A 20999-nucleotide genomic window follows, 5' to 3' on the forward strand; every position below is an offset into this window, starting at 1 on the left:
TGGTGGAATATGATGAAGTGGTTGTTGAGGCTGAGGCTGTGGTCTTTGTCCAACATTCTCATTATGAATATTCAGTCCACCTTCATGATGAATTGGGGATTCAGGTGGAGGTTTACGACCAGGAGAACTTGGACGTTGTTGAGTCTGTATATGATGAGGTGGTAATAGATGTGGTTGGTGTTCTGGTCGCTGCACATGATTTTGGAATTGACCTTGAGGCACTGGTCTATATGGATGAGGTATATGTTGTTGAGCAGAAGGTGGAGCACCATTATTCAAATTCAATCTATTTTGAAACTCTTGAGATGGAGGTACCTCATTTGAAGATCTTGATCTTGCAGGATCTAATGTATGATGTTGACCTTGATCAGATGTAGTGTTATCAAACCTAAACTCATCAACTGGGGATTGATTGAGGCTCTCTTCCGGTCGTCTAGAACCAAAGATGTCATTGAATAATTCATCACGAGTCAAATCTCTTTGACCGGACATATTTGTAAGATTTCAAATCCTTGCAAACACTTTTATATTTGTTTCAATTGATAAATTTGGAATTGGTAAAGATTGAGTTTTATCACACTTGATATTCTCTGATTAGAAGTAAGCCGCTTTCCTGGTTTTCAGTTCTTGTTGTTGTTGTTTGGTGTTTTTTTAGGATACAATGGTGGCCCAAAAATAAATCAAGGCGAAGGGTAAAAAAAACAGTCAACAAACAAATGATGGATCTCACGCACTAATTGGGTAATAGCGGAATTGATGGATTTCTATGGTAACAGCTTTGATATCAGAGCCTATTCAAAGGGATCTTTAAGGATCTTTTGATCTGACAATTGTTGGATGGATGTTTTTGTTGCCAATTCAGCTGCTCTTTCTGTAAATGAAATTTAACCGACAACCACCAGCAAAAACTAGAAAAACACGCCAGGGGAAACAACTAAAAGGCGCTGTGCTAGTGTATCTTGATTCCTGATGGAGTATGCTCTGTGCTCTGTCCTTATTCAGCTCAGTGTCTTTTGAACAATGATTTGGAGTTGTTGTTGCTAGTGTTTGTTTAGCTATTAATGTGAATTGATGGTTTTTGGGTTTGCCAAACTGAGATTGTGCCTTGGCTGACTGCCGCGAATGCGTTCTGTGGTATAGATATCCGAGGTGGTCGGATCTCTATTCAATCAAAAGGAGGTGAAGAACGTTAATAGATTAAGCTGGGTATATAACAATTTAATGGATTAGAACAACATCACAAGATGCCAGTGAGTATTATAGATTCAATTACAATGCAGAAAAAGGACCCCATGCTAACAACCCAAGGCCTACCACTCAACTTTCCTCTCAGATCCAGCTTCAAACGAAAGACTAGTTGGTAAGTAGTGACTAGATAATATGAACCACAATCCACAAGTACTAACTATTCTTTTCTATAAGGTAACTTTGCCCTTTCCCCATTGAAAACTAAATTCAGAGGCCCTGCATACCCTGCAGATGGTGACTATGATATAATTGATGAAATCTTGGATCTTTTCAGAGCAAATTCATTCTTCAAAAATTTTGAAATTAAAGGCCCAGCTGATCGTGTTTTAATTTATGGTATATTATTTGTTAGTGATTGTTTATCCAAAATAACTATCAATACTCCTAAGAATGAAGCTCATAAAATCTTGACAAATCTATCCTTGGACCATTTTGCTATACCTGGAGATGCTAATTTCCCATTAAATTCATTATACCTAGCCCCAAGAGATAGAAATGAATATGATTTATATAAAGGTTATTTAACACAGTTCCGTCAAGAATTAAGTGCAAGATTGATAGAGAGAATTTATAAAGAAGATCAATTACACCCTTCAAAATATTGGTTAGCATTTACAAGAAGAAGATTTATGAATAAGAGTTTATAAATGAAACGTTCTATTATTGATCACCACACTTGTAATTCTTCAAATAAATCCACTCTATATGGGCATGAATTTAAATTCCCACTCACAAATGATCTAATATCATCACACATTATTGAAGGTCCACATGTAACTATTCCGATTGAACCTTGAGCATTCAAAAATTCATCTTGTAAAACTTTAGTTGTATTTGCCCTTCCAGAGAACAACCTAACAAATGGTGAAAATTGTTTTGTTAATGGTATTAATTCAACCAATTCAGGATTGAAATTTCTGGTAATGTAAATATCACATTCAATGTTTAAATTTGATAATTTCATCAATTCTTGTTCAAACCATTGTAATGATTCAATTTTCCTTATAATCCAAATCAATTTTATTCTCTGTTTTAATAATAATGGTTTTCTTGCCAATTCAATAGCATGATAATATGGACCTGGAATACCATTCCCACCGGCAATTAACATTGCATTTTGATATGATTCCAATGGTGATTTATTACCATATGGACCTTCTAATGAAACTCTCATCTCATATGGTTCAGTTCCAATTTTCTCCAGTATTTTTTTAGTCAGCCCATCCTTGGCCTTTATATAAATTGTAACCATTTCATCCTCCAATATTGAATCCACTATAGTGAATGGATGTGATTGCCAAAAAGTTGACCATGTTATAAAATGAATATAAACAAAACATCCAGGGAATGGTTTCCAATTATATGGTCTTTTAACACAAACTTTAAAAGTTTCATCAGATATAAATTGTAATTTAGCCTTGGGACAACCAAATTTCCATAATTTGAAAATTCTCATTATTCGATCACTTGCCCATAGTACACATGCACTCAGTATCCAGTCATACCAACCAAAAGTTTCAACATGTTTCCAACATGTTGCTAAAAACCCCGCGCCGAATATAATATGTAGTAATAAAAAACATTCATAGTGATAAACTCTAAGATTATGAATAGCTTGTACTAGGATAACACCACCTATTAGAGTAGCTGCAGTTCCCCATTGTAAATATCTCTTTGTTTTGAAATCATCTAATGATTTACTCTCCAATATGATTTCCAAATATCCAATACTATGAATAAAAGCATCAATAAACATTACTCTTGCAGTCCATTTATGGAAAATCATAAATGAACTATATGGTAATTTACTCAAATTGATCAATATGTTGTTTCTACCAGCGAAAACAATGACTAGTGGGATATGAGCAAATGATAGTACACCAGATCTATCAGAAATGTAACGAACAAATTGTGCTAAAGTATTTGGACCAAAAATTGAATTATCCGTATAGATATCATAACCAATGATTAGGAAAATGGTATTGAGAGCAAAATAAACACCAAGAACTAGGGATTCTGGACCTGATGGTAATAATGAAGTGAATCCATAACCTAATTGGAATGGTTGGAAATGTCTTTGGAAAAGCATATTTAGACTGATATGAGACCTAATGAAATTCACTGATTCACCAATGATTTTATTATTTATTGAATTTAATTTCAACCTATTCCAAACACCAAACCATATTAATATAATAATCCAATAAATATTTATTAAAATCCCATAATGTTGAGAAATATCAAAATTTCCTAAAAAAGCCTTATAATCTTTAACTTTCCCCAATACATCATTCCTTATTGGTAATATTGGAGCATATTTAACACCATTTGGATCAAACCTTGGAAGCCCATCACTAGCTTTTTCTAAAAATAATGTAGAATTTTCCATTATTCTTTGTAATTCAACTTCATCAATTTCAACATGTCCATATTTCAAACAACCTTCCCTTAAACTTTTTAACCCATCACCTTTTTTACCCCAAGAGGGTGAATAATAAGCATCAACACACTGAGCCATGGATCCAATCATCGGTTCATATCCACAAGTACACACCCATGCTAAATCCTCATGACATTGGAATTTATATTGTTGTAGTGCAGATTGGCATGAAAACACAATGATTTTGTCAAATGTGCCCTTTAGTGATTCAGCTAATGAGAGCCGGAGGAAGAGGAGTAGTAGGAGTATGTGTTTCATGGTGAGTATGGGAAGTGGGTATAAGGTAAAGGGTCCTAGAAGGTTATTCAATTTATTTGTATTTTGTTGATTTGATGTTTTTTTTTTGCAGATTTGCGTTTTGCCGATTCAAGAAAAAACAAGAAAAAAAATTTTGATGGAAAAGATAACGAATTATCTTAACGATCAGTGGGTGAGGAAATTGGTGATGAAGAGGTGAATTAGTTGGAATTAGTGAACTAAATGAATTAGTTTATTGATTTTATTGATTTTATTGATTTTATAGTCATCAGCCATCTCTTCTCTGATTTCCATCTCTTCAACTGCTCGTAATTATGCCCAGATCTTCAGTCACAATTACACCCAAAATTGCACAGAATACTACAAAAACGTGACATAGAATAAGTTTACATATTCCTTATAATTCAATACCTTGCTCAGGTTCAACGTTTGCAATTGTGGATAATCTTCTATATTTCCCCTTCTTATAATGGATATTTGAACGAATCCGTTTATTGATGAAAAAAGCACCAGCGATTGCAATCATCAACATGATTGTGAAATAAATGATTAAAACAACAACTTTTGTATGGAATGATGATGTTGATTTCATCATTGAATCCGTAGATGATGGAGATGGTAAAGAAGAAGATGCTGTTGCTGTTGTTGTTGACTCTTTTTCATTAATGTTATAAATTGATACATCACCTTTCAAATCCATAAAATGATCATTCCCTGCTGCATTTCCTCTAGTCTTTACACCACCCTTCAAACACATCTCTAAGCTCTCTTTATTCAATTTCAAATCTCTTCTTATCAAATCAGGACTTTCAATGAAAACAACACCAAGTCCAGTAGCTGCATGCCAATCAGTATGACAGTGGAAAAACCAAACACCAGGGTTATCAGCAATGAATCTTAAAACAACATATCCATGATTAGGGACCACTATAGTATCTCTCACTAGGGGGAAATCTGAGAATTTTGAAGCATCATAATCATAATGTTTTTTACGTTCACGAGCCAATACTTGGAAGTTATGACCATGTAAATGGAATGGATGTTTCATCATATCATTTGAATTCACAATTATATCCACGATATCACCTTTTTCAATGATTATAGTATTTGTTGAATTCCCATAAATTAATGGGTTCCCAAATTCATCATCTCCACTTGATAATACAGTCATTAGTGTTGGTATCTTAGGGGATAAATGTGGGACACCATTCATTGTCCAATAATTTTGACCTTGATAATCTATACTATCATAAGTGAATTCAAACTGATGGTTTGGAGTTCCTAATCTAGGTGTTGACACTAATGGCTTCAATTGGAAATCATCAATATAATTTAAATCTCTTGGATGGATCTCCAAAGGTGGATCTAGTGGTTTGGCAAAATCATAAACAATCCAATTATCAAGATAAACTTTCCTCATCATCATATTTGTTATCGAAACCATTCCATAGTTTCGATCTCTATTTGATTTTGTCTGTAAAACAACACCATATCTTTGGCCAGTTGCCAACAAGACACTATCCACTTCAACTGGTTGGATTTTAACACCATCAACCTCCACTATTGTTAGGTTATGATCCTCTATATAAAAATATTGAGAACCACTCATCCCCATATTAATCAATCTAATCAAGATTTTCTCATTAGGTTCCACTCCCCATTTAACATTTCTTGTATCATTAAACAATGAAGAATCAATTCTTGGTTCATTACCTTTTGAATCGTGTAATAATTGTTCACTTTTCCCATAATACCAATCACTCAACGTCACAACAACATCCTGATCATACTCTTGTTCATCCTCCTCTATGATCAGAGCACCACGCAAACCATCCCCGTATTGTACAGATTCATGAGCATGATACCAATATGTACCTGTTTGATTCACAGTGAACTCATAAGTGAAATGGGTCTGGGGAAGAATAGGACATTGTGTCAACATTGTTGGACCATCCATTTGATTAAAACCTTTTTGGAAAATACCATGGAAATGCAATGCAGTAGGTTCATCCAACCCATTATACAGGTTTATCCTGAGAGTGTCATGTTGCTTTAATCTGATTATTGGTGGTGGGAATTGATCATTTATTGATATGATTTGACATGGAGTGCTAGAGTTGTCTGGGTTGACTTGTTTATAGGATAATCTCCAGTTTAGTTCATGAAGTTTGGCCAAAGTGGGTAGCACTAGGAAGAGTGAGTATAGCAAAAGAGAGATCATCATAGTGAGATCATTGTTTGAATACGTGTTTAGAAGGAATTTTGGTTTATGGCTCTAGTTTTTATTTTGCTCATGTTTTTTTTTCTAACGTGTTTTCTGGCCAAAGCCCGTGTACCAAATAGAATGAAAATAGATGTAACAGTAATCATTTAATAGTAGTAGGTATCTTTCAATGGTTAGTTCTATTTTATTCATCATCTCTACAATTTCATTCCCATTAAACATTACTTTTGTATTACTATTATTGCATTATTAAATTATCTTGTATCAAATCTATTAAAAAACCAGCATTACTCATGATATAAAACATATTAATTCACCTATTTGTTTTCTTTGAATAAAGAGATTTGAACAAATTCACCCAAGAAACTTAGATCAAAGTTGAATTTATAACCATTTGAAACTGGTTTAGCTGGAGTTGAAGCAACAGTTGTAGTAGTTGTAGGTTTTGGTTCGTTTGCAATAACGTTGTTGAATAAGCCAAACATGATTAAAGAATATTTAGAAAGGATGAATATTAAGTGATTGTTGAATACTACAAAAAGATAGACTAAGAATAAATCAAGTACTTCTCACAGTTTATATACTGTTTTCCCAGTTTTCTCATGAGATGGCTCATCGAGTTGAAAATTTCTATTTCTTAAAATTTTCCGTAGTGCAAATGCATCAAATTACATTAAAAAGAAGCATGGGTCATACAAAACAACAGGGGAATTTTACTAGGAGATTAAGTGGGTGAATTGACTCCACTCGTAGTCCTAAATTAATTACACATATCCAATTAAAATCAATTAAATCCAAATTCATGACCATTCAAAATCCACCTCTTTATTAAACTTTCACCTGTCTCGGAAAATCCTGAGAAAAACTTTTCCTCGATTGGGCATTTGGCAACCGAATACGGAATACTTTGACGCAAAAATCAATACAGATCTAGTATCTATTGTTTTAAATGTATTCACATCTCTAATTGATCCAATAACGCTATGGCCTCTTTCAACTGTTTCAAAGCAGTCTCTTTATCTTCATAATTCATGGCACTGATTGCGAATTTTGCATGTTTTTGAGCTTTATTATAAATTTCACCAGATTCAATGATTTGAGAAACATCAAATTTAGTTACTGGTTTTGTTGAGTTATCTTTAATTATAGGTTGAGAGAGTGATCTTGATGAGGATGGTTCATTTACTTTTGGTGTGGATTCTCTTGGTGTTACTGGTTCTGGATCCACATCGATTGCTCCTGGTTTAGATTTTGGAGGTTCAGGTAGTTTAAAACTTGGTGAGGGACTTTTCTCTTTGGATAATTCAGGTTCTTGATCTTGGTTTTGTTTCTTATTTGGCTCATCATCTATAAATTGTGGAACTTTTGGTAGTCCTAAATTATCATCATCATCGTCGTCATCTTCCATATTAGGCAATCCCGCTGGTGTTGGTTCTTCTTCTTGTTTAAAAGGCACTTCTTGTTCATCTTTCAATTCAAATTCAGGTGGATCATATTCATTAGGGTCTTCTCCTTTCCTTAAACTCTTCAATATTCTAGCTGCATGGAATTTGGCATATCTAATTTTTTTCATTAATTCATTCATTTCATAAACATCTTGATCTGGCCATAATTTAATCAATTCATAAAAATTAACACTTGCTAAAAAACTTAACGCTGTAGATTTATTTGAAACATGTTGTTTAATTTGTTTTAATGAATTATTGAAAATCTTATCACCAAATCCAACAATATATAATATACTACTTGATTTATCATTGATTATGTCTTTGATTTCATCTTCTTGATTAACTTGTTTGAAATTCTCAATATCATCTAATAATTCCATAGCAAATTTTGAAATTTCATCATCAGTTGTATGTAAACCTTGATTTAATATTTGTTCTACAATGTATAATTTGCCTTGATATCATTAGTACTCATCCATCATCATCATCACTGGATTACACTTACAGAAATAAGCAATCAAAGGTTCAGCATTTTCCAATTCATTGGATCTTGTAACGAATGGATTGATTGCTTTTGGTAATGAACTTGGTGGTGTCAATGGCATGGTTTAATGTGATTTGATGAGGTGAATATCAAAGGGCAATCTTTCATTATAACGCTTAATTTAATACGATAACTAAATTTTTATAAGGGGTGTTACCCCCAGAGTTCCTTCTGGGGAGCAGAGCGCTCTGTCCGGGTATAGACGCTGTTTGAAGTCTAGAGAGAAAAATAGTTGAGTTCTGTCTAGTCCGCAAACTCCTAGGCAGGGTTCGGACACAGGCGCCAATAGTGATCTACTATCAATAAAACTAACCATGGAATGGATTTCAATTGAAAAATGGAGAAATATGTGCTTTAGAGACTGCTGATTATTCTGATACTAGTCTTGAGTGGATTCACTAAATTTTCGAAATTTGAAATATTTGACATTAACAAGTTTTGAAATTACAATTTTATAAGTCAAGAAGTCTGATTTTATAATTTTATGAATTTTACAAAATTTTATTTAGCGTCTAAACGATCTTCAAAGCTTGGGCTTAATATACAATTGGTACAATGAATTAGATATATTATAGCACTAGTGAGTTCAATTGAATCAATTAGACCAATTTTATAATGACCAGCTGCCATCATGACGTCGTCGTCGTCGACAATATTATTCATTTACATCAATTATTATTCGAATATTAACATGTAGTTTTCTTTAAAATCAACTTAATTTCACCCACCAAGTTGATATAATTAGCAAGTAAGCTGTATATTAAAATAGACCCTATACAGCCACCCAGATCTTTCAGAGATTCCATAATAAACCAGCTTCAATATAAACCTATTGTTCTTAGTGACACTCATATTTCTGACAGTCATTGTTATAAAAATGAAAATTCATTTATAATTCCAATTAATAATCATCAACTTATCCCATAACCAATCCATAACTTTCACAATGTCAAACACAGCAGCTATCATAACAGGCTCCAAAGAAACATCCAACTTAACTACAATTAAAACAACTCCAATTCCTGAACCTAAAAACAATGAAATCTTGATTAAAACCATTGCATATGCTGCAAATCCAACTGATTGGAAACATATCTATTTCATTAGTGCACCAAATGCTATAAGTGGTACAGATACAAGTGGGATAGTTGTTAAAGTTGGCTCGGATGTTGATGGGTTCCAAGTTGGTGATTATGTTTCGACGTTTATCCATGGGAATACTAATGAAGAGAATGGTGCTTTTGCTAAATATGTATTAGGTGTCCCCACAATGACTATTAAACATGAGAAATTTTCGGATGAATCATTAAGTCAAGGTGTTCATCCTTCTGATTTGATCAAGAATTTCGAAGGTGCAAGTTCTGTTACTTTGGGGTTATCCACTATTGGTATGTCATTTGCAGGTAATTTGAAAATTAATCCAAATAAATCTGAGAATGAAGGTTTAAATATCTTGATTTGGGGTGGTTCTACTGCAACGGGCATTTTAGCTATTCAAGTGGCCAAGAAAATTTATGGATTGAATGTTATTACAACAGCCTCTGCTAAAAATCATGATTTTTTGAAATTTATTGGTGCTGATGCCACTTTTGATTATCATGATTCTGAATCATTAGCATCATTAACGAATTATGATTTTGCTTATGTTTTAGATACAGTTTCCTCAGATGAAACATACCAAGAATCATATAATGCCACTATCAATTCCAAATCTCCAAAGTTAGATAATTTAACAGCCTTGGATGAATCCAAAATTTTGAAAAGGGATGACAACAATGTTGAATTTGTGACTCCAACTTTCTCCTATTTAGCAAATGGTCATGATATTGATGCCCTTGGAAAGCATTGGGAATTAACTAAAGATGTATTCTCTAGATATAAACAATTCTGGTTTGAATTATTACCTCCATTAATCCCATTTTTGAAAACTGCAAATTTAAGAGTTTTAAAACCTGGATTTGAAAGTGTTGATGAAGCCTTGGGATTATTAAAAGATAATAAAGTTAGTGCAGAGAAGGTTGTGTTTAGATCTTGATGATTAATATACGATAATTGGCGCAGTATTAATTTCTAATCACTGACGTGTATGTTTTCACATCAAGCTGATTAATGAAGTCCGTAGATTCTCCGTCGTGCATCTTAACGTGGGAATTTAGTGGTTGATTAAGTATACAATTTTAATAAGAGAGCATTAATATTATAGAATGATGAACTGATCTTTATAATAATAGATCTATCATTAAGTCAGCTCTCGATCGAATAAGTTGCCAGTCACCTATGTAGCCTATAGCCTATAGTCTATAGCCAATCAATTTTACAAATTATGCGAAAAAAAAAAACACACATCAAGAAAACGGAATAGCGTCTTTTGATTTGTAATTAATTAATCAGTTTCTATCGATAAATCAATCAACTTCAATAATTAGTCTCTATACAGCAACTTGAATTACAAATTGCGTTATAAAATAGCAAAGTTGTGAAACTTTTTAAACCTGCAAACTAAAAAAAAAAAAAAACAGGGATCTCTATATAAAGAGCAAGAAAATTCCACTATAAGCTGATGATCAGTTTGATGAATATTAATATCTACAAAGTGTTAAACGAAAAATGTCAGATAAAATCCCAAACACAGCAGCATTCATCACAAATTCCAAAGAAGATGGCCAATTCGTCACAGTTGGTGAAGCACCATACACCAACCCATCAGATGACCAACTATTAATCAAATCCATAGCGTATGCAGTCAATCCAACAGATTGGAAACATGTTGAATATGGATTTTCACAAAAAGGTGCTATTGCAGGTTGTGATGTCAGTGGTGTAGTGGAATTCGTTGGTGCTAATGTCGAGGGTTTCAGTAAAGGTGATTTTGTTTCAAGTTTCTTACATGGTAATACAAAACCAGATCGTGGAGCTTTTGAAAAATTTGTTGTTATTGATCCTCAAGTGACTATTAAATATCCAAAGAAATTTCCAGTTGATGCCTTAAAAGTTGGTGAGTATCCTGCTGGGGAGATTAAATCTTTTGAAGGTGCAGCTTCTGTTACTTTGGGGTTAGCCACTGTTGGGTTATCATTTGCTGGTAATTTGAAGATTTCTCCATTGAAGAGTGGTAATTCTGATAAATATATTTTAATTTGGGGTGGGGCCACTGCAACTGGTATTTTGGCTATTCAAATTGCTAAACATATTTATGGATTGAATGTTGTCACCACTGCATCTCCAAAGAATCATGAATTTTTGAAATCAATTGGTGCTGATCATACAATTAATTATCGTGATGAAGATGTTATAACTCAATTGAACAAATTTGATTTCTCATATGCTTTTGATATTGTTGCCTCAAAGGAGACTTTCCAACAAGTTATTGATGCAACCAAGAATTCAAAACATGTTAAAGTTGATAATTTATTATTCCTTGGAGAAAAAGATGTTTCCATTGGTGATAGATCGGGTGAATTGGAATTTGTTCCACCAACTTTGGCATATGCTGCCGTTGGTTATAAATTGGATGCTTATGGTCATACATGGGTAATTGATGATGATACATCCAAGAGATATAAAGAATTTTGGTTTGAATTATTACCAAATTTCATCAATGATTTAAAACATGCCAATTTGAAAGTTTTGAAACCAGGATTTGAAAGTGCAAATGAAGCTATTGATTTATTAAAACATGATAAAGTTAGTGCTGAGAAAGTTGTCTTTAGATCATAGGTTTATAATATTCAAATAAATGAACATCGCTTATAATCGGATTTATGTCTTTTGATTTGTACCGATTGAAAATTGTACCGAGAAAATATAAAAAAGCACTCCTTTTCCAATTAAATCCCAGCAAAGTTCCAACTAACCAACTAACTAATCCAAGATGTATTCCATATTCAAATACCTATTGTATGCATATCTATTATCATCATACAAATCACTACCATTAGCCTACTATGTTCGTTTTTATTGGCAAGCTTTCAAAAACCTAATATTACCAATCTATTTCCCATCATTTCTTGATAAAAATTCATCACCTTTCCAAACTAAAACTATTCATACATATAATTCACCATTTGAATGTGATATTTATTTACATAAATCCAATTCAACATATTTTGAAGAATTAGATATATCAAGAACGAAATTGATGACTTTAATTTTCCAAAAATTTTTCATCAAGTACAAGACAGAATCAGGAACTTGGGCTTATGTGCCTGTTGCCAATGTCTTTACGAGTTTTAAAAAAGAGATTAAACCATATCAGAAGTATGATGTCAAGAGTAGAATACTTGGTTGGGATTCGAAATGGATTTTCATCTTGAGTAAATTTGAAAGTGGACAAGGGTTGCATGCTGTTAGTATAACTAAATATGTCTTGAAAGATAAAAGGAAAACAATTGCACCTGTGAAGGCTTTGGAATTTTGTGGGTATGATGTTGACAAGTATAGTGAAGAGTCTCGTAAAGGTGTTGAAATGGTTGATTGGTTTATTGAAACTGGAGATGTTGAGGAGTTGGAGATATAATAAGATATAATACAAATTAATCAATAAATTAAAATATATCTAGAATAATAAGCTATATAATTGTATCTCTCTTTCAATCTCTTGGTTTAATACCAATATTATTTTTATTTCTAAACATTCTAACCCCATTCTCACCATCAACAAATTGACAAGATCTAGCAGATTTCCATAAACTAACAAACATATTCTCATCACTATGTTTATAATGTTTCCCCATAACTTTTTTAATAGCTTCACTTGCTTCTCTTGCATTATAAAATGGAATTCTTGAAACATAATGATGTAAAACATGAGTTTCAATAATATCATGAAAGCAAAAAGGTCCAATGAAACCAAATTCTCTATCAATTGTAGCGGCGGCACCTCTTGCGAAATTCCATTCTTCATGATCATAATGAGGCATTTCTGGTGAAGTATGTTGTAAATAAGTAATGAAAACTAACCAATGATTAACAAATAAATAAGGAATGAAATAATTCATCAAGAAATGGAACCCACCAAATTTTGAATAAACCTTGTATAAAATAATTGATTGAATTAAAATACCTAAGTCACTCAAAACAATAAACCAATAATCTCTAGTTTCGAAAATTGGAGAATTTGGAACAAAATGGTTTACACTCCATTTTGAACGATTTGGATATTTTTGACCAGTGACATTAGTAGTTAAATAAGCTAACCACCCACCCAATTGTTGAGTAATTAATTGATACAATGTAACAATTGGAGAATCTTCACTCAATTCTTCCAATTTTGAAACAAAATTCTTAGCCTTGTACTCTTCTTTAGTTGGTGGAACGAAAACGGTATCTCTTGTTAAATGACCAGTAGCCTTGTGATGTTTCCCATGAGAATATTTCCAAGAAAAGTAAGGAACTAATAAAGAAGAATGTAAAACCCAACCAGTCAGATCATTAACCCAACCATAATCACTAAACGCTTGATGACCACATTCATGAGCCAAGACCCAAATCCCAGTACCGAATAAACCTTGCACTATGGTGTAAATTGACCAAGCTAAGAATCTTAGATAAATTGAAGGTAAAGTTGGAATAAAAGTATTTGCCAAATAATAAAAAATTCCTAAAAATGCTAAATCTCTAAAGACATAAGAGAAAGATTGTAAAACTCTTCTTTCATAACAATGAGAAGGGATAGCTTTTAGGATATCTTTGATTGAATAATTTGGCACTTCGAAAACATTACCAAACGTGTCAATTGCAGTCAATTGTTGAGTATTTGAAAGGGTTGAGATGTTTCCCTTTCTGTTTGTGATTGTGACATTCTCCTTGTTGTTGTTGGAGTTGTTGATGTTGTTGTTGTCAGTGGTGAATGTAGTACTTGACATGGTGAGAGTGTGTACTATGTAACTATAAGGTATAATAGCTCTTGAGGAATTCCTGAGGATTCATCAAGAAGTGAATCGTATCAGGATGTGAATATGGCTTTATTATTTTTTTTTTTTTTCCATTGGGTCAATCAGTCAAGAAATTTTTTTTCTTTTAACGAGGAAATTGGATTGAAAAGAAACGTGATTTGGACAGAAATTAAGCGGTGATTATGTAAGGGGATAGTAGTGGATTAGATAATAGAGTAGTATATAAATTAAATAGGGGCATAATGGTGGTACTTGATAGAATAATTGTTACTGGAGTATGTTCACTCTGTTCTGATCCGATTCAACTGATTTTTTTGTTGGGGGTGGAGTGTTACGGGACACAGGCGTATAAGGGAGGTGGTTAGGTAAGGGATTAGGTAAGTTAGTAGATTAGAACAAGAGTGAGTTAATTGAGGTTAATTGTGATTCAGTTTCAGGTGGTGAGGTGATGGTGGTGTTTATTGGTTTGTGGTGTATTGTACTGTGGTTCTTTGGCTGTCTTGATATCTATCTTAATATCTATCTTAATCTCAACTAATCAAGGGTTCAACTCATTTCTTTTCACTGAGGGACAACCCACTATAACAGTAAATATATTAAAGAACCTATTAAAGTGCTGTAGTTGATTCTAATAGACTAATACAATAATATAACCAATCTACTACCACTCTATAACCCCTAACTCTTTACTCTTCACTCTTTCTTTACCCCTGATTCTCTAAACCCAACGAATCAACCAAAGGGCAAATGATTTTGATCAAACTGATAGCGGTGCCCAAAAGGGTAGTACGGTGGTCATGTGAATATATATAGTCGGATTATACCGTATCGGGATGACACATAGATTATACCACCACAATTACACAATTAGTTCTAAAAAGAATGGTTGTTGGTTGTTTATTCAGTAGTGTAGTTCATTAATACATATTCATGATCTGGAGGATTATTAGCTATCTCATTGTCCAGTAGCTGCGTTTGCTGTCATCATTGGTGACGTGTTGATATTCCCATGCTCACAAGGACAACATAATATACTTAAAACTGTATTACAATGTAATATCACACACCAACGATAAATACATCCATCATCTTCATCAGGATCATTATCAGGGATCCCCAATTTTTGCTCTGTTGTTGTTCTTTGAAGGTTATATTGTTCTGATCTTGAAACCATTTCTTGATTATATGATGGTGGTTGATTCTTTAAATATTCTGGTGGACTGTTTATCACATTGCTTTCTGTCATTCTGATATTGATGGGTTTTCACTGAGTTCAAGAAAGGGAGGTAGTGTTAACGAACGTGATGATTGTTTCTTGATATGAATACTTGATTAAAAGTGACAATGACAAGAATAAAGAAGCTCATTCACGTCAGCCTCTTTCAAAATGCACCAGTTCTTATTGTATCACGATTCTTGACCAGTGGTTGAAATGCTTAGCCATAAACTATGAAGGGTAGTAGTATCTGATTGACTGACTGCTTTTCTTGTATAGTCTTATGGTATATAACTAACTGAGAAAAGTACTAAATCGTATATCAATTTTGTTTTTTAGTCGAGAAAACTTGTTGATGACGAAGTGGGTCATGAATTCGTTACATTCAAGAGTAGAAGGTTTTTCACGTCAATGGAAGTCATTATAATAATACATTGGTAACGTATTAAGTATGAAGCATCTTGTTGTTTATAGCTCAGTATGTTCGTGAGATTCAAGAGGCAAGGATTAAGCTTTCTCGAGGCTTATTAGGACCCTTTAAATCTGACACTTCAGCCATCGAAACACCAATGAATTAACAGCATGCCCAATGGCTTTTTAGATCTCAGGTAATGATGATTCATGAGTAATGTCCAGCATGTCACTTTCAGCCTCGTTTATACGTTCTATTACTTCCTTCGTAATCGTTTTGATCATTGTTTAAAGGCTGAGATCTAAAAGATCGACAATAGAAAAACAATAAAACAATCACCATCATCACTGCAACCAATAACATGAACATCCACAGCCCTACACTCAAATACATAAACTAATCAATCACCACATCTTAACCACAACCACACCCATCTAATATCACCACCATGAACCAACCATACACCCCTATAAAGAGGAAATCAACCTCAGATTTAATCAATAATCAAATTCAACTAGAATCAACACCACCAAACACAACCATCACAGATGAGCAAATTGAATTCCCTGAAGGTGGTATCCAAAGCTATGTCCCACTCATGTATGAATCAACATTATCAATATCTCCAGTAATTGCAACCCTAACAAATTTATCAATCTTTGCCAAATTACTAAACACTTTATTAGAAACGTCCTACGCAACTTCCAATTCATGGATCATGACATGGTTCTTATTCATGTTCTTCAATGGGATGACCTTGTTTGGTGATTATTCAGACAAGTTCACCACCATCCTACCAACAATCATTGGCTCGATCCTTGTTTTAATCTCAACTTCATTAATACCTACAACTTCATCTTTCCTCGGAATGTTGTTAATTTTTGGAATCTTGGGATTAGGTTCATCATGTCAATATCTTTCTTCCCTTATAACAATCTCCCATTTTTTCCACAAGAGAAGAGGATATGCCCTTGGTGTTTGTTTATCAACTGGTGGTGTGGCAACGTCATGGTTTGTGAATATTTTATTGACTAGTGTTTTGGATGATGTGGATGAGTTGAATAAAATTATTTATCTCTTTGCAGGATTATGGGGTTGTCAATGCTTTTTAACTATAATGTATTCATTGAATAGGATTACTGATGAGCATGATTTTAGATTAAGAAGTCCAATCTTGAAAGAATTGGATAAGAAAAGAGATGTGTTGGGTAGATCATGGTGTCCTTATATCGGAACTGATTTAAGATTGGTCCAGGATTTCAAATTTAGAAATAATTCAATTGCAATTGGAATAGGATTTGGAATTTTATTTATTGTTTATTCATACCTTGATATATTCATCAATGCATCCAATGCTACACCAACTGAGGACACATATTTCATTACCCAACTAATCACATGTTTTGCAATCTTCAGTTCAGTATTCATAGGTGTATTATCTGATTCAATTGGTGTTTTCAATGTACAAATTGGTTCATTTCTGCATTTATCAATAATTAATCTAATCTTGTTACCATTCACAAACCACCATTTATATATCCTTTATGCATATCTTGGAGTATTAACCATCTCAGCATTCTCAATCGTTATCACTTCATTCTTATCAATCAGTGCATTATCAACAAATACTTTAGAATTGGGGTCAAGATTAAGTAATTCATTTGGGATTGCTTCAATTCCTGCTTTGATCATTTCAAGAATTGCAGGATCTATTCTTGGTTATCAGATTGAAGAGTTTAGTGCAGCTAAATTCGGGGTGTTGATAACTTTATTCAGTTTATTCGGTATATATTTTGTCAATAATGTTAATGAGCATTCAATAATATTGTTTCAGCAAAAATTGTCAAGGGGACGTTGATTTGGATCAAATGAGTTACATGATAGAGGAAATGAATTACAGAATGAATGCGATTGATTTTCAAATGAAGAATTGTAGAAGTTAACAAATAATATTAAAGCTGATACGTCTAGGTCAAGATTATTCACCGAATGTATTCGCGAACAATCTCTATACATCTTTTTCTCCACGGAATGAATTCTTTTTGTCTTTTACACCAGTTGTTATCATTAACTTGATATTAGAGCTAGTTCTTGGGGTTGATATTTGGTTTGCAAGCTGAGGGGTTACCAGAGAGATTGAAAATTGGTCTCCAAGTTTTACCCAACAGCCCATGTATGAGCTAATGAAATGAGAAATAGAAGATGGACAGTTAAGAGTTGGTATCTTTAATTAAAGTCTTATCGTTTCTTACAATACGATTGGTTATTGACTTCACATTACTCTTTTATACTCAGAAGATGAGGAATCTTATTGGGAGTATTAAGGCCTGGGATATGCTTCAATCTGGTTGTTGTTTTCCGTGGTTGTGAAAAATGGGTTTTTGTGTCAAGTGGAACAGATTAAATATTTCCAGGTCCCTTGAATGTCAAATGAGAATGGGCTACATCCGTTGCTATACCTCAGGAAATATCCTCTAATTCTTCACTCACCCCAATCCATAATTGAATTGTGTTTCCATTAGTTCTCAATTTCATTGTCTACCAACAATACTCAGTTACTCAAAAACCAAGCTTTTCATTTTTAAAAATCATTCCGTTTTAATATGCATCCTGAATTATATTTAATATCAAATATGTGCACTCCACTTGCCCTGGGATCCATTTTTTTAGTTATTGTTTCAATCTTATTTACATGGTGTTTACAAAATTTAAAACAAACTAATGAATCATTGGAGATCATTGAAAATTACGATATTCAAGAAGAAGAATCTCCTGTTTAATGTAAGAGATGCTGTTTTTTATGGGATTAAAAGAAGATGCTAAGTCAGATGTGTGACTGTTTTAGGTTTAGTATATTAGCTGAATCAAATTTTTGCAAATCTAGTGATGCTATTTCAAAGTTGGTGATACTTATATTGTTAGTGGTTTTTGGATCATGGTTAGTGGTGAATCTTATATAATTAATTATGAATACTAGATGGCTTGGATTGGTATGTTCTACTATGTCACTTGTAGCTGTATAACTTATTGATTGTAATAATCTCTATGTTATAATTCAGTCACGTGAAAGTCACGCATTCAGGTTTTTTTTTTTTTCATAAAGACGTTGATGAAGATTGAAAATTAAAGACTTGACATATTGGAGAATCACATAGAACACATAATAGAATAATCATGTCATTCATACTGAAGAGTGCCTATATGAATCAGGATGCTGATCCTGAAAAGATCAAGATGGCTGAAGTCCAATTTGATGCAATGTCTAAAACATTTAATACGTGAGTGCCAGCCCAAAAAAAATTATAGAATGAACAATTAATTAATAAATAAACAGAATGCTGAAAAGTTGTCGAAACAAATGTATACCCGATGAATATGGTGAAGCTGATTTAAACAAAGGTGAAATGATGTGTATTGATAGATGTGTTGCTAAATATTATAAAACCAATTTAAAGATAGGACAGGTGAGTGCTCTTTGAAACTAAAGTTTATAATACCAGTACTAACTAAATCCAGCTTGTGCAGTCACAGGGCATGACGCCAGAGAAGATGCCAGCTTATGAAAGATTCAAACGATGATTATGAATAAAGTGTATATAGATAATAGTTTGCATAGTAATATAAAATCCAGTGTAGTTACCCTCACTATAGTCACATGACACATCACGTGCAACCCATTACCCTCCCCTATTCCCCCTTTAATTTTTCTTCACCATAATTTTCATAGCGCTTTAAAAATCCTTCATACAAATCCTTTTCCTCATACAAACTCACCACAGCACACTATACTTAACTAGTACGCTAACAAAATTTGTATGTATGAAAACAGTATGAGAAAACATGGAGATAACCAAACGCGGCTCACAACACAACCACAACCTGGAAAAAAAGACAGAACTCCATCGTGGCTTTGATACTCTTGTCAATTGCCACCAATTTAAGGAGCAATTGAGTATTTGTCGTCAAGTTTATCACAACCTTCTGAGTTGAGTTGTTGAACTTGTTGTTGTATTGTATGGGGACCGGAGATATCAAAAACATGACAATTGCTCGGAGGAGTCGATAAAGGGCAACTACGAGTGCAATTGATGGATTGGAATTAATGGATTATCATTGTATTTTGATGATTGGGTTATGGGGTTGTTGATATTTGGGAAACCAGTTGTGTTTGGGTGGGAAACCGATTTGATGCTAATTTGCAATTGTGAGGGAAATCCAAATCACACTTTTTTTTTCGTTGTTTATTTTTTTTTTGTTTGTCACCAGGTGCGCGGGCTGAGGCTGGAAGGAGACTCGAGAGCTAGGCAGGGAACTGGTAGGTGCACAGGCAGAGGCTAGGCTGGTTACCCAGTGAACGCCTTTTAATATTTTTGTTATTGTTGCCATGGTTTCAATGTTTATGTTTTTGAGCAAACGCGTTTTTCCAATTTCAATTTTCAGTTTTGGTTTCCCATACAAAAATTATTTATAGTGAGCGTTGGTGCCTCTGTTTTCTCTTCCTTTTACATTACTGCTCCAATACTAACAACATCAACACAGCAAACATGTCTACCGGAAAAAGAGCCACCAAAGTCCAAAGAAAGAAGAAGGGTATGTATTGGTGATTAACAGCACATAGACTGTTGTCGTTGTTCATTGTTATTATTGTTTACTAACTCATCCCAAGATCCAAATGCCCCAAAAAGATCCCTTTCTGCCTACATGTTCTTCGCCAATGATAACAGAGATATTGTCAGATCTGAAAACCCAGGTATCTCCTTCGGTGGTGTTGGTAAATTATTAGGTGAAAGATGGAAAGCTTTAACTCCAGAAGAAAAAGTTCCATATGAAACCAAAGCTGAAGCTGATAAAAAAAGATACGAAGAAGAAAAAGCTAACTACCAAGCTCAACAACAACAAGAAGAATAAATTTATTGATGTATTTGTTTAATTGGGATTAACAAAAAAAATTTGCTGTATTTTTAGATGATGAAGAAATGATTAAGTTGGTCCTATTGAGATGAAATATTTTATGTTGTTATTATTTTTATTGCTAGTTTTTTTTCCTTCTTCTTTTTTATTGTTTTATTAATCTTTTTTTATGGTTAATTTAACCGTGTCTTTTTTTTATTTAATTCACTTCTACTTTTATGTTTTCAACTGGGATTAGGTTGTTTATTTTTATTTTTGTATAATTAAAATTATCTTTGTTCCTTATTTAAAGAATACGCGTAGAACAGACGTTTAAAAGACGCGTCAATTGAGCTGCAAAGTTATAAAATACCTTTCAACGTGATAGCTTGAGCTTATTATGCTATGATTAGATTATATGGGAT

General features: G+C 33.3%; 12 protein-coding genes across 12 annotated transcripts; 7 read left to right on the plus strand and 5 right to left on the minus strand.

Annotated features, from left to right (window-relative positions):
* Positions 1 to 1244: 1244 nt before the first annotated feature.
* Positions 1245 to 1895, plus strand: ARC18 (Arc18p; the record flags this gene model as incomplete). The annotated part of the gene is made up of 3 exons (XM_019183628.1): positions 1245 to 1250; positions 1309 to 1360; positions 1423 to 1895. The coding sequence occupies 3 exons, from the start codon at positions 1245 to 1247 to the stop codon at positions 1893 to 1895; spliced, it is 531 nt and encodes a 176-aa protein (XP_019038593.1).
* Positions 1896 to 1915: 20 nt separating this feature from the next.
* WICANDRAFT_31774 (ferric reductase family protein) lies at positions 1916 to 3637 on the minus strand (the record flags this gene model as incomplete). The annotated part of the gene is made up of 1 exon (XM_019181879.1): positions 1916 to 3637. One exon carries the CDS (start codon positions 3635 to 3637, stop codon positions 1916 to 1918), a length of 1722 nt encoding a protein of 573 aa, XP_019038594.1.
* Positions 3638 to 4343: 706 nt separating this feature from the next.
* WICANDRAFT_79907 (uncharacterized protein) lies at positions 4344 to 6170 on the minus strand (the record flags this gene model as incomplete). The annotated part of the gene is made up of 1 exon (XM_019184972.1): positions 4344 to 6170. The coding sequence occupies one exon, from the start codon at positions 6168 to 6170 to the stop codon at positions 4344 to 4346; it is 1827 nt and encodes a 608-aa protein (XP_019038595.1).
* Positions 6171 to 7125: 955 nt separating this feature from the next.
* Positions 7126 to 8223, minus strand: WICANDRAFT_63887 (VTA1 family vacuolar protein sorting-associated protein; the record flags this gene model as incomplete). Its single annotated transcript, XM_019183629.1, has 2 exons — positions 7126 to 8072; positions 8124 to 8223. 2 exons carry the CDS (start codon positions 8221 to 8223, stop codon positions 7126 to 7128), a joined length of 1047 nt encoding a protein of 348 aa, XP_019038596.1.
* Positions 8224 to 9108: 885 nt separating this feature from the next.
* On the plus strand, positions 9109 to 10197 carry WICANDRAFT_33274 (zinc-binding alcohol dehydrogenase family protein; the record flags this gene model as incomplete). The annotated part of the gene is made up of 1 exon (XM_019182051.1): positions 9109 to 10197. One exon carries the CDS (start codon positions 9109 to 9111, stop codon positions 10195 to 10197), a length of 1089 nt encoding a protein of 362 aa, XP_019038597.1.
* Positions 10198 to 10769: 572 nt separating this feature from the next.
* Positions 10770 to 11879, plus strand: WICANDRAFT_79910 (zinc-binding alcohol dehydrogenase family protein; the record flags this gene model as incomplete). Its single annotated transcript, XM_019184973.1, has 1 exon — positions 10770 to 11879. The coding sequence occupies one exon, from the start codon at positions 10770 to 10772 to the stop codon at positions 11877 to 11879; it is 1110 nt and encodes a 369-aa protein (XP_019038598.1).
* A 154-nt stretch (positions 11880 to 12033) lies between these two features.
* On the plus strand, positions 12034 to 12678 carry WICANDRAFT_84976 (uncharacterized protein; the record flags this gene model as incomplete). The annotated part of the gene is made up of 2 exons (XM_019185817.1): positions 12034 to 12581; positions 12603 to 12678. 2 exons carry the CDS (start codon positions 12034 to 12036, stop codon positions 12676 to 12678), a joined length of 624 nt encoding a protein of 207 aa, XP_019038599.1.
* Positions 12679 to 12751: 73 nt separating this feature from the next.
* On the minus strand, positions 12752 to 14026 carry WICANDRAFT_84977 (uncharacterized protein; the record flags this gene model as incomplete). The annotated part of the gene is made up of 1 exon (XM_019185818.1): positions 12752 to 14026. The coding sequence occupies one exon, from the start codon at positions 14024 to 14026 to the stop codon at positions 12752 to 12754; it is 1275 nt and encodes a 424-aa protein (XP_019038600.1).
* Positions 14027 to 15011: 985 nt separating this feature from the next.
* WICANDRAFT_63892 (uncharacterized protein) lies at positions 15012 to 15302 on the minus strand (the record flags this gene model as incomplete). Its single annotated transcript, XM_019183630.1, has 2 exons — positions 15012 to 15034; positions 15092 to 15302. The coding sequence occupies 2 exons, from the start codon at positions 15300 to 15302 to the stop codon at positions 15012 to 15014; spliced, it is 234 nt and encodes a 77-aa protein (XP_019038601.1).
* An 830-nt stretch (positions 15303 to 16132) lies between these two features.
* On the plus strand, positions 16133 to 17542 carry WICANDRAFT_79913 (uncharacterized protein; the record flags this gene model as incomplete). Its single annotated transcript, XM_019184974.1, has 1 exon — positions 16133 to 17542. One exon carries the CDS (start codon positions 16133 to 16135, stop codon positions 17540 to 17542), a length of 1410 nt encoding a protein of 469 aa, XP_019038602.1.
* A 1316-nt stretch (positions 17543 to 18858) lies between these two features.
* On the plus strand, positions 18859 to 19163 carry TIM12 (Tim12p; the record flags this gene model as incomplete). Its single annotated transcript, XM_019181980.1, has 2 exons — positions 18859 to 18962; positions 19019 to 19163. 2 exons carry the CDS (start codon positions 18859 to 18861, stop codon positions 19161 to 19163), a joined length of 249 nt encoding a protein of 82 aa, XP_019038603.1.
* Positions 19164 to 20350: 1187 nt separating this feature from the next.
* On the plus strand, positions 20351 to 20886 carry WICANDRAFT_94805 (uncharacterized protein). The gene has a single exon (XM_019186460.1). The coding sequence runs from the start codon at positions 20386 to 20388 to the stop codon at positions 20590 to 20592; it is 207 nt and encodes a 68-aa protein (XP_019038604.1). The 5' UTR covers positions 20351 to 20385; the 3' UTR covers positions 20593 to 20886.
* The last annotated feature ends 113 nt before the right edge of the window (positions 20887 to 20999 follow it).

This window comes from Wickerhamomyces anomalus (assembly GCF_001661255.1).
Source record: "Wickerhamomyces anomalus NRRL Y-366-8 unplaced genomic scaffold WICANscaffold_4, whole genome shotgun sequence".
NCBI classification, from domain to species: domain Eukaryota; kingdom Fungi; phylum Ascomycota; class Saccharomycetes; order Phaffomycetales; family Wickerhamomycetaceae; genus Hansenula; species Hansenula anomala.

Bases quoted from the DNA above. Each gene is read 5' to 3' on its own strand.
- WICANDRAFT_94805 (XM_019186460.1), top strand. From the start codon at position 20,386: ATGTTCTTCGCCAATGATAACAGAGATATTGTCAGATCTGAAAACCCA.